Here is an 11,968-nt window from a genome sequence, read left to right on the forward strand (position 1 = left end):
ACCAATGTCCTCGGCTGTGTTCCCAGCCCTGTGTCAGGCACGGTCACATGCTCCACCGTACAGGAACACTAGCGAGGCTGAGTGGGGCTCGACGACTGGGGAGACGTGGGATGGCAGGACCAACCCCAACACAGGACGCACATCTGCCCCAGGCCACAGGGGCGTCCGGCTGGCTGAGCCGGACGTGAAACCCATCACTTAGGTTTCCTGAGCTAATAGACAGTCTAACCTCATTTAACGTATCGTTTATAAGAGCCTGTAGAATACTATCAACTTCACTTTGCCAGAGATAAAAGTTTAAAGGAGTTTGTTAAGAGTTCCAGTTACTTTCAAGCCTGTTCTCTCTTGATACACTTAACAAAAGCAGACAACCTAAGGTCTGTCCGTGGGGACATCATTAAGCTCAAAAAGAACGAACAAGTCAAAACTCTCCAAGTGCTATACTGGTAGGCAGCAAACTGCAATTAAAAAAAAAAAAGCTTTGGGGGGGGTGCACCTGGGTGGCTCAGTTGGTTGAGCATCTGACTTTGGCTCAGGTCATGATCTCACGGTTCGTTGGTTTGAGCCCCGTGTCGGGCTCTGGGCTGACAGCTCAGAGCTTGGAGCCTGCAGCCTGCTTCAGATTGTGTCTCCCTCTCTTCTCCTCCTGTGCTGAAGCTTTCTCTTTCTCTCTCAAATACACATTTTAAAAATAATTTAGAAAATGATAAAAATAAGCTTTGGGGCACCTGGGTGGCTCAGTCGGTTGAGCGTCTGACTCTGGATTTTGGCTCAGATCCTGATCTCAAGGTTCATGAGTTCAAGCCCCACACTAGGCTTGCACTGATGGTGCAGAGCCTGCTTGGGAGAGTCTCTCTCTGAGCCTCCCCTACATGTGCGTGCGCACAGGCATGCACTCTTTCTCTCAAAAATAAACTTTAAAAAAATGTTTTGTAGACTAGCACAGCTTGCAAGTAAATCCCAATTGTGAGCAATCACTGTTTTAGCCACACACACACACAGTTAAAATGCCAAAAATGAATTTCAAGCTGGATTACAACAGCCAAAGCCCAAGAGCTATCATCATCCCTTTGCCGGAACTTCTCCTCTTCCCCGTCTTCTCCCCTCACGAACAGCAAGCAGGCCAAGTAACGAGAGTAAGGGCCTGTGACGATGGAAGTTCAGAAAGCACGATGTGGTGCTGGTTACTAGACAAATGAGCAGATCAGGAGGCGTACTAAGGGAGGACTGGAGCATTTCGTATTTGCACCTGTCAGACGAGGGACTTGCACACACGGGAGGGTGAAGGCCAGAGGAGCTGGCGGTACTGGACTGGAATCAGAAGGGTCAGTGTGAACAGGGGGCTTTCAATACTCAGGGACAGACATATAGACCTACACGGGGGGGTGTGAAAGCGTGCGGACCACTCTATATACTCAGAGAAGGTCCACGTATGTCCTAGCTCGTCCACTGTCAGGACCCAGAAGCAACCACACACCAGCAACAACAAGCACATCTACTGCCCTGTAAAACCACACTTTACTCAAAATAGAAATGGCTGGTTTTAGACTTTGGGTAGAGAACATACAAGATGAGTCTGGAATACCTTTTTGTGCCAGAGGGTACGGAAATGCTCAAAATGATGGGAACTTGTCGTAAAGAGAGAGCAGTCAGTCTGAAGGGGCTCCCACTGACCCAATCTGAGACAAGTTGAACATCAAAAAAATAACAGTAGTAATGGATTACAGGCCGTTGAATAAAAGAGGAATCCATAAACCCATTCTGACATAAACAAATAAATGAGGGAAAAGGGAAAACCCTTCCTTATAAAAAAAATGCCAATTAATAAATGCAGAAGGAAGAAGCAGTTAGAAAATCACCAGCTGGCAATCAGCATGGTAAAAATTGTTTCAGGGAGGAACCATTAGTGGATGGACATTTACTTGGTCTCAAAGCCATCTCCTCACAAATTACTTATTAATTACAAAAGGAAAAATAATAATCTTACACTGAAGAAAAAGGGCGACACCACTTCAAGCAAGTGATCAAAGTCAGCGGCAACAGTAATTAAGTACTGTATGTCTGCAGTATTCCTGCCAAAAACTCATAATCAGATTTTAATCATGAGGAAAGAGCAAATGAACCCAAACTAAGACACGCTCTACTGCCCAGCACTTTTCAGATGGGTCAAGGTCATGACAGACAAAGGAACTTTTTCCAGATGAAAGGAGGGTAAGATGTAGCAATAAATGCTGCCTCTGAGCCCACACTGGCTTCTGGACCCAGAAAAGGAAAGCTGTAGAGCGTTCAACAGGTTCATGTTATTTTTATCAATGATGATTTTCTGGGTTTGATAATTATGTAAGATGAAATATTTGAGGACACTAGGTAAAAGTACACGGGAACACTATACTATCTTTGCAAGTTTATCTATTTCTAAAATAATTTTTAAAAATTTTTAAATGTTTTAATTTATTTTTGAGAGAAAGATAGAGACAGCATGAGCAGGGGAGGGGCAGAGAGAGAGGGAGACACAGAATCTAAAGCAGGCTCCAGGCTCTGAGCTGTCAGCACAGAGCCCGATGCGGGGCTTGAACCCACAAACTGCGAGATCATGACCTGAGCCAAAGTCGGATGCTTAACCGACTGAGCCACCCAGGTGCCCCTAAGATAATTTTTAAATAAAAGAGTTGAAACATTTAAAATATTTTTTAAATCATCAACGATGGTTAACACTAGTGGGTGAAAGTTTGGTAAGAAAGTCTGATAAGTTCTGAACAAAACTTACTGTTGGTTTGTGATAAAGAGCATTATTGGGACAACTGGTCAAATGTGAATGGAGTCTGAAGATCAGATCTTAATACCGTATCAACGTAAACTTTCTGGTTTCGGTGATTATATTATGGTTATCCTATGGTTACGAGTGGAGTCTTATTTTCTTTAGGAAGTATATACAGAAGGAACTTGAAGGAATGGAATATCATGTCTGCATCTTATCTTCATATGGTTTAGAAGAAAACACATATATGTATATCACGGGAAAAATGACAAAGCAAACACAGTAAGATATTAATGATGGGGAAACTGGGGTAAAGAGCATATAGGAATTCTTGGTGGTATCCTTGCGAGCCTGTAGTTATTTCAAAATAAAATGTATTTTTAAAAATTAGACAGATTGAGCCGAGTGTGCAGGGCCACAAATGCCAGGGAAAGACAATGTATTGCTTTTATTGCCCAGAGAGACGAGAGCCACAGAGAGTTTCTAAGGCAAAATATGATGCGGTCAAAGGCCGGCAGGACGGGACAGTCTAGACTTGAACTAAGTGTTAGACAAAAGCACCACTAACCAGTGGAAAGGAAGGACTTCGAGGCAACTTCCCACACTCCAGCTGGTACATGCGGAGATAGACTTCAACCAGAGGCGTGGCCTCACTGACAAAGCGAACGACTTTCAGGGCGTGGAGGATGTCACCATACTGCTCCTTGCGCCACAGCATCACCTGGGCGTGGGACTCGTGGTGGGGAGGCAGGATCCCTGTATGGAGACCGAGGCGGGGAAAGAGAGTGCAAAATACTGAGACGCAACCTCAAATCCCTCCACTATTGGAGAGAATCAAGGGGGAAGCTGCCCCTTACGATCAGACTAGAATCACGGATATTTAGTTACCTACCATATGGATTCTGCTTTGGAAATTCTCTCTATAAAACAATCTTAAATTTTAAGTACTATCAATATGTCAATGGCAAGTGCACCACCGATATTTAAGAGAAATGAAACGGCATCAGAAGGCCCTTGCACGAGTGGGCCGCCTCAGCTGCAGACAGCCACATCAGTCATCACGATGATGTCCCTGAATGTTCAGTTGTGGGCCTGGGGCCCCCACCCGCTCCCACGGGCCCATCTCCAATTCTTGCACTTTGCCCGTGCCAGGCACTGAACTGTTCCCCCCAAAGTGCATATGTTAAAGCTCCAGCCCCAATGCGCCTAAATTTGGAGGCAGGGCCTAAAAGGAGCGGGGTTGGAAGCGTGGCCTGTAACCCAACAGAGCTCGGGCCCTTACAAGAGAAGGAAGAGATACCAGCACTTGTGGTCTCTCTCTGCCATGTGGGGACGGGCTGGGGTGGTGGCCATCTACCAGCCACGTGAGGCCTCACCAGGACCCACACCAGCCAGCACCTGAGCTCGGATCTCCCAGCCTCCAGAACCGTGAGAATACGAAGTGGCGTGGAAGCAGCCTGGTCTGTGCTATTTAGCTATGGCCGCCCTCACTAACCGTACAGGCCCCTCATCTCAGGACCAGCAACTACTCTTCAAATCCTTCTCTTCCCCATTGATCAAATCTTGCTCACAGAGTAGCTGAGCTGCAGGACCACAGAGATTTCGGATTTTCACTGACAAGGCCAATGTACATTGTATTCTGACACCATTTAATGCTGACTCACTCAAACATGTCTACCTATGAGGTGTGGGGGCAAAAACCACCTTTTTTTTTTTTTTTTTTTTTTCAAACAAATGGCGTGGAAAGAGCACTGGACAGGCCCTCAGTAAATGCAGGTTGTACTCCCAGGCCTGAGGCACCAGGACTGTCACAAATGGCTCTCTGGGAATTCATTTCCTCAGCTGTCAGAGGTGGGAGATGGGTAAGCATGGCACCAACGGTTCTCTGGACAACACTGGCCCCAAAAGCCCGCATGCGAAAAAGGATACCAGGGTCAAATAGACTTGAAAAATGGTGACAATGAACCTTCAAGGTTTTAAATTCTGCTATTAAAAAAAAAAATCTCGGGGCGCCTGGGTGGCTCAGTCGGTTAAGCGTCCGACTTTCGCTTGGGTCATGATCTCGCGGTTCGTGGGTTCGAGCCCCGCGTCGGGCTCTGTGCTGACTGCCAGCTCAGAGCCTGGAGCCTATTTCAGAGTCTGTATCTCCCTCTCTCTCTGACCCTCCCCTGCTCACGCTGTCTCTCNAGCCTGCTTCAGATTCTGCGTCTCCTTCTCCCTGCCCCTCCCTCACTTGTACTCTGACTCTGTCTCTCAAAAATAAATAAATGTAAAAAAAAATGTTTTTAACCGTATTTATTCCGGCCTCATTAAATGTTAAGAAGGCTGTATAGGGACAGAGACTCCAGAGTCAAAGTTCCTGGGTTTGAACTCTAGCTCTGCCATTAACTGGCTGGATGACTGTCAGCCCCTTACTCAATCTCTGCTTCTCCATCTGAAAAATGAGACTAATAATATCTGTGTCATACAGTTATTATAATGAATTAAAAATCATATAAAGTGCTTGGAAAGCACACAGCACACACTAAGCTAGTGCAGATATTAGCTGTACACTGATAAGGATCACTCTTTTAGTATACACCACAGATCCAGTATTCTGAAGGACACTCTGGGAAACAAACAGTGGATGAGCGCCAAAGACTTGCGCTAACACGACGCCATGTTGACATCAGAACGTAACTCACTTAAATGTTCCTTGTCCTGACATAAAGCTTTACTTACCTTAGCTCTGGGGTTCTGTGCCAGGCTCCCCTGAAAGCCGAGGGAATACACTAAAACGCCCTCCAAATCGGGTCTAATAAAGAGTAAACAGCTGTAACTGAACCCTCCTCACACTGATGGAGGCAGCACAGCGTCTCCCGTGTTTGGCCTCAAACTAAGAGCTGGTTCTAAAGTCCTGACCGTCGCCCGAAACGGTACGAGGAAGCAGGCCTGACGAGGCCCCTGAGTATGAACGCCTGTGCTGGGAAGAGTCGGCCGGCCTCCTTCTGTGGCATGGCGACTCCAAATCTCCAGTGTCTTCACCACAAACGAACAACAAGGACTTGCCTGATAAAGGCAAGTGGGGAAAACAGAGGTGACCAACAAGCCTGGACACTCACAAGGTGTCACAAAGCACATCTGTACGTCTCCCTCTCAATCCGCTGGTGTTAGTAGCTAATATGACACAGAGTGTCTCCCAGCAGAAGCATAGTGTCCACGTCCCTGGGAGGCATTTACTTTGATGGTCGCTGGAAACATCAAGATTTAAGAAAAATGCTCAGGGGAAAAGCTACACTCGTTGACGCCTGCTCTCTGGGCATTAGCTGTACTGTCCCCCACCAGAAATACGCATGCTCAAAGACTTTCAGGATGCACAAGGCATTACACTTTCTAGAACGGACTGTACTCCCTCGCTGCCTCCACGTTACATAGTCAGACTCATAATCAGACTTAGGATCGCAGATTTCTCCAAGTCCCGAGAACACGGTGCGTTTCGGAAAGAGATCAAGGCCTTCCGTCTCGCCTACCTTCAAACGGGCTCCACCAACCTAAGCTCCAGGCCTAGCTCTGCCACTTACAGACTCGAAGGCCTCAGGCAAGGCACTCGGCCTTGTGGTCTTCTTCCCCATCTGTCAAACCAGGATATGAATACCTACCTCACAGGAGAATTCGGGGATCACTCAAACTGTTAGTCTGTTTAGGTGAGAAAGGCAAGGAGGATGGCCGGGGCGGAAGTGGGGGGAGGGGCGGGGGGGCGTACGCATCAGCAGGCTCAGCAGTCAGAAAGGAAAAACCGCTTGGCTCAGAGGGATGCTGCCCGGCCCCTGAGGCACCTAGTACACTCTCCCTCCCACAGAAACCACAGGCCCATTTCTGCTTCAGCCCCTCTTCACTGGAATGTGTCCATTTAGGCTGCTAGAAGTCAAAACTCTTCAGTTTCTTTCTGACTCTGATAGCACTTGTTGGAAGTTAGACCTCTACAATCGGGAATCACAGAAGTAACTAATCGAGAGCTACAAATCTACGAGTTAATTTAGCTCAACAGGCCCATTTTACAGATGCAAAAGCCGAGGCCTAAGCCGGGGTCCTCCTCGAGGTTACCCAGCTGACAGCGAAGCCCAGACCAGCTCCTTCTCCAGCACCAGGCTCTTCCCGCACCACATTTCAGGAACACACCTTACTTTCTCTTCTATTATTACTAAACGGACACTCTTAGAGCAAATATTTAATGTCCTGCTACTGAAGTCACCTTCTTAAAGGCTTTCACAGTGAGCAATCATTCAGCCTCCTGAGATCGGGCCCAACAGGCAGTAAAGGGCCTAGAAAAAATCCTCCTTTTCCTGACTGATAAGATGACAAACATCCCATCATTCAACATTTCTGAAGATAAACCTCCCAACTCTTGAGCCTCATACCTAGAAGCACCTTCCACACCAACGCACGGTACATGGACGGGAGAGGGAATCTCTGACTGAAAGTACAAAGCTTCTCGATATCTAGAGGAAGGAAAAAAGAACAACTGGTTAGAAGCTTTTTATGCTGATCACAAGAAAGTGCGTTTTTCTTTTTTTAAAGAATAGTAAGACACTTCTCCAGAGGCAGTCTACTACAATCAGTAAACCCGGGAAACCCAGCTGGTCTGATCTGTGACCCCGGTGTTCCAGCAACTAGCTACTTGAAGACCATCAGAGCTTCTCAGCCCAGGAGATGCACTTTGCGTGCATGCCTGCCTTCCCTGGGCCAGTAGCGGTAGTTACATTTACAGAATTTATTCCAATGAATCCACAATGCAAGCTTGTCGAGTAGTTATTGTTTTAAGGCTGCAGAAACTGAGCCTCCAAGCAGGTAAGTGACCCGATTTATAGTTAGCAGAGCCAGGGAGTGGCACGCTCAGCCCCTGGATCCCCGCATTCTCCAGTGACCCACGCTCGGCTGTCCTGGATTTCCATTCCCCGTGGTCGTCGAATTCCAGACATGCTTAAAACACAAGGATCAGGTGGGAAATGGTTTTGAAATTTTAAACGCACTCCGCGCATCTAAAGTACTATTTATACCTATGGTTCCGTTTGTCTTACTTTAGTCAGCAGAATTATTATTACTACACAGCAACTAAGATGTCAATACATAATGTAGTCTCACAGTATTTCCACTGGAGAAAAATCGTGGCAAGAGTTACAAATGTACCCAGAAGATAACACCTCTGAAAACTGAGGAAATACATATGGGTCTAATATGAGAAGAAATATCGCTGACTTCTTTTTTTTTTTTTTTTTTTTTTTTATTTCTAGGAGAGAGAGAGAGAGAGACAGCACGAGCAGGGGAGGGTCAGAGAGAGAGGGGGATAGACTCCGAAATAGGCTCCAGGCTCTGAGCTGGCAGTCAGCACAGAGCCCGACGCGGGGCTCGAACGCACGAACTGCGAGATCATGACTTAAGCGAAAGTTGGACACTTAACCGACTAAGCCACCCAGGCGCCCCAAAATATCGCTGACTTCTTACCAGTCCTCTCAAAGACATCCAACTTGGCCACAGCAAATAAAAGCTTGAAAAATCCATAACCTCTCCCCAAATACACCATTTACCTATCATCCTGTCACTAAAAAATACGGCAGGTAACAAATACTTCTGAATGTCTTTTAAGATAGCATTTCTTTCAAGGTAGCTGGGACAACTAACAGCCAATAACCTTAATTTAACTTGGAAAACTCACCCAGCCGGTCATCTTTTAGTAGAATCTCCAATGATTTCTTTTCTTCCACTCCACGAAACCCCACTTTCTCATAATACACTGAACGGAAGTTTCTCTGAGAGTCCTCAGTCATGTTTCATTCTTGGAGGAGAGAGAGAGAGAGAGTAGGGAGGGGGAAAGAGTGAGCTTAAAAACAGAGACTGGACAATTTGGGCATTTTTCCAATGATTTTCTCCAACTTCCCCATGAACTCAATATATGAAAATGAACTAGCTGCCTTTGCATAGGACTCAACATTAAATATATTTCTTTAATATTATTCATGAGTGAGTGAGAGAGAGAGAGAGAGAAAGAATACCAAGCAGGCTCCACAATGTCAGCACAGAGCCTGACACGGGGTTTGATCTCACAAACCATGAGATCATGACCTGATTGGAAATCAAGAGACATTTAAATGACTGAGCCACCCAAGCGCACCTAAATGCGTCCTTTTAAACAACTAGCACTACCTCACCTATGTTCCTTGGCCAAAAACCAAGACATAAAACCGAAGTCCTCTGAGCCACTAAAATAGATTTCACAAGGTGCATGCATGAAGGCTCCTACTTTACTTATGGGAGTTCCCAGCACGATACACATTCAAAGAAAATAACTAGTGAAATACAAGGACACAAGATGTCATGCAAAAGGGGTTACCGAACAGTATCCACTAGGAATTCTGTTTTGGTTTTATAAATATTATGCATTAAAAACATAAAACTATATTCTAAAATGTTGGCGATGTGTCATCTGTAGGTAGTAGGATTCCGGGTGATTTAAATTTCCTTTCGTTTGCTTAGCCGTATTTTCAAATGAGCATTTTGTGAAATGAAAAGCTAAACTATAAAAAAGTAAAAAGCCACAAGTGTCTCCCTTAGTTTTCCTTTAAACACAATCCTCCCAAATTCAGTTATCGAAATTCAGAGCCCACAAGAGACTAAGAGCGCTGAACTTAAACCAGAAGAGGGGCAGGAGTGCAGCCTGTCGACAAATGATGCCACCATGCTGGAGACAAAATAACGACTTAAAATCTGGCGGGGGGGGGGGTGCGCGCCTGGGTGGCTCAGTCGGTTAAGCATCCGACTTCGGCTCAGGTCATGATCGCGCGGTTCATGGGTTCGAACCCCAAGTCGGGCTCTGTGCTGACAGCTAGCTCAGAGCCTGGAGCCTGCTTCAGATTCTGCGTCTCCCTCGCTCTCTGACCCTCCCCTGCTCATGCTGTCCTTCTCTCTCCCAGAAATAAGTAAAAAACATTTAAATAAAAATCTGGCATCGGGACTGAAAAAGGTCAGTGGCGTCAGATTCCTTCACAGTAACGTCCCCAGGACCGACCGCAAGACACCGGAAGGTTGGCGTTTTAAGACTAAAATGGACGTAGTGCATTTTTCAGGAGGCATGGCACTGCCTGAATTAAATACTTAAAAGTGTCGTTGCAAAAAAAAAAAAAGAAAGAAAGAAAAGAAAAAGACTCTGATCCTCAGGTTTTAGAAATCCTGACAAGTCCCCAGAGACGAAGGAAGGGAGGGTTGAGTTCCAGAAAAAGCCGGGTCTTCCTTATTGAAATGATAGACGCTGAACCCCTTCGGTCACAGGAAAGACCAGGACGCGTTTTAAAGGAGAGATTCTAAAGGGCTCTGAGCTTTGGGGACCCCATGATTTACAAAACAAAAATTCCAAAGCACTGAAACGCCAACTGAGTTCGGAGATGCATTTAGGAGCTGCCATCAGCGGCAGGGCGGTGCGGGGCCGTTACCCACACACACCCCGTCCTCAGATCGCACCCAAACGGCCACAGGCCCTTGTAATTTACACTCCCGCCCCTGAGCCGGAAAGTAAACACATGCTGCTCCGAGACCCCAGGTCCCACTCTCCCTGCTACGCTTCACCTCCAGCGGTGGAAACCACACCCGGTTGAGACTAAGTGGTCCGGGGGGACGCGGCGGAAACCGGGCCCAGCGCGCTGACCGGCCGGCGGGCAGCGGAGGCGGCGGGAGGNTTAGAGGTTTTTTTGGACTCTGACTCCCTGGTCGCTGCGCCGGCGTGTAGCCCCCGTCTTCTAGTTCTCCCGGCCCAAGAATCTCGAGACCACCTTATTCCCTCCGTCCTGGCGGCTGGTGTTTGGGATGCTCTCTCCTCCTCGCCCCTTAAGGTCCCCGCCCTGCAGCTGTGGGGGGGGGGGCTCTTCCTCGGAGCCTGAGAGGATCTGCGGTGGAAGACGCCTGTCTTGTTTCTTTTTTTCCGTCCAGTATGTGGAAACAAGACGAACCGCGCGAGAAACGCAATGGCAATTTATTCGGAGCTTGCTATGCAAGAGAGCCACCATCACCTGAGTTTTGGCAGGAAATCAAAAGCAGGCAGAGGAGTGGAATGAATGCTTCAGACGTGCCCCCGTTGGAGGCTGCAGCAAAGCTGGAGGGAGACTAAGAAGCGGGGCATCCTGTATGGTCCCTGGCCATCGTCGGTTAGCCATGTGTGATCCTAGGTCGGGACAAAAATTAGGGAAGCTGTGGGGCGCCAGGGTGGCTCAGTCCGTTGAGTGTCTGACTTGGGCTCAGGTCATGATCCCACGGTTCATGGGTTCGAGCCCCACATCAGGCTCTGTGCTGACAGCTCAGAGCCTGGAGCCTGTTTCAGATCCTGTGTCTCCCTCTCTCTCTGACCCTCCCCCGCTGCTCATGCTGTCTCTCGTTCTCTCTCTTTCTGTCTGTCAGAAATAAATAAAACATTTTAAAAAAATTAGGGAAGTTGTCAGTTATTAATCAAGCCCTGGCCGTTTGGGGTCGATTGTTACAGTCTACTGTTTACCTCCCCGGATGGTTATTAAAGCTGGCAGTCTGGCTTCCTGCAAGTCTCCATTCTACCAGAAAGGCTTCCTAGACAGATTACTACAGATAAGGGGTTGGTCTTCTAACTAGGCTGCTGCAAGTTGTGGGTCAAAGTTCTATTTTTACATGTGTATATTCAGCCCCTCACGTTAAACTCTATAAATAAGTTAGTGGAAAATGAAGTTTAGAACTAAGGTATACTAAATACAAGCCCAAGTTTATTAGATTCAACGGACCTACAGCTACTCTGTAAAATGGCTCCTAAAGTTGATAAACATTTTCAGTGTCTCTTCTTACCTTGTCACACACCAGCACTGGCCCTGGGGACATGTCTGAGCACACCGCCTGGGTTGGTTTTAAATCACCACAGCTTGAGAGGTACCCCTTAGAGAAAAGTCCATTCGGCGGTGGGTGCTGCCTCCTTAACAGCTCAAATCTGTACAGAATAGACCCCACAGAGGCCAAGCTCTATGGGGAAACTTTGGAATCAGCGATACTGAAGTCAGTCCAGTTACAGCGTCCATAAGTTTGTGGTGCGATGGCTAAACAGAACTTTTTTTTTTTAATTTTTTAAATGTTTTATTTATTTCTAGGAGAGAGAGAGACAGCGTGAGCAGGGGAGGGTCAGAGAGAGAGGGAGTCACAGACAGAAACAGGCTCCAGGCTCTGAGCTGG

General features: G+C 47.0%; 1 protein-coding gene and 1 long non-coding RNA gene across 4 annotated transcripts in view; one reads left to right on the forward strand and one right to left on the reverse strand.

Annotated features, from left to right (window-relative positions):
* TBC1D7 (TBC1 domain family member 7) overlaps positions 1 to 10,457 on the reverse strand; it is a 23,321-nt gene extending 12,864 nt beyond the window's left edge. For 2 of the 3 annotated variants that reach the window (XM_077770108.1, XM_077770106.1), the window contains exons 1-4: positions 10,355 to 10,457; positions 8,451 to 8,570; positions 7,156 to 7,236; positions 3,327 to 3,514 (exon numbers count right to left, since the gene is read on the reverse strand). In XM_077770108.1, the coding sequence (XP_077626234.1) occupies positions 3,327 to 3,514; positions 7,156 to 7,236; positions 8,451 to 8,562 (381 nt within the window). In that variant the 5' untranslated portion in view covers positions 8,563 to 8,570; positions 10,355 to 10,457. The remainder of the gene's footprint in view (positions 1 to 3,326; positions 3,515 to 7,155; positions 7,237 to 8,450; positions 8,571 to 10,354) is intronic. The other variant, XM_077770107.1, reaches the window with a different exon arrangement.
* Positions 10,458 to 10,462: 5 nt separating this feature from the next.
* Positions 10,463 to 11,207, forward strand: LOC144236457 (uncharacterized). Its single transcript, XR_013336552.1, has 2 exons — positions 10,463 to 10,617; positions 10,715 to 11,207. It is a non-coding gene; the product is annotated as an uncharacterized LOC144236457 (long non-coding RNA).
* The last annotated feature ends 761 nt before the right edge of the window (positions 11,208 to 11,968 follow it).

Source organism: Crocuta crocuta, unplaced genomic scaffold (assembly GCF_008692635.1).
Source record: "Crocuta crocuta isolate KB4526 unplaced genomic scaffold, BGI_CrCroc_1.0 scaffold24, whole genome shotgun sequence".
In the NCBI taxonomy this organism is placed as follows: Eukaryota; Metazoa; Chordata; class Mammalia; order Carnivora; family Hyaenidae; genus Crocuta; species Crocuta crocuta.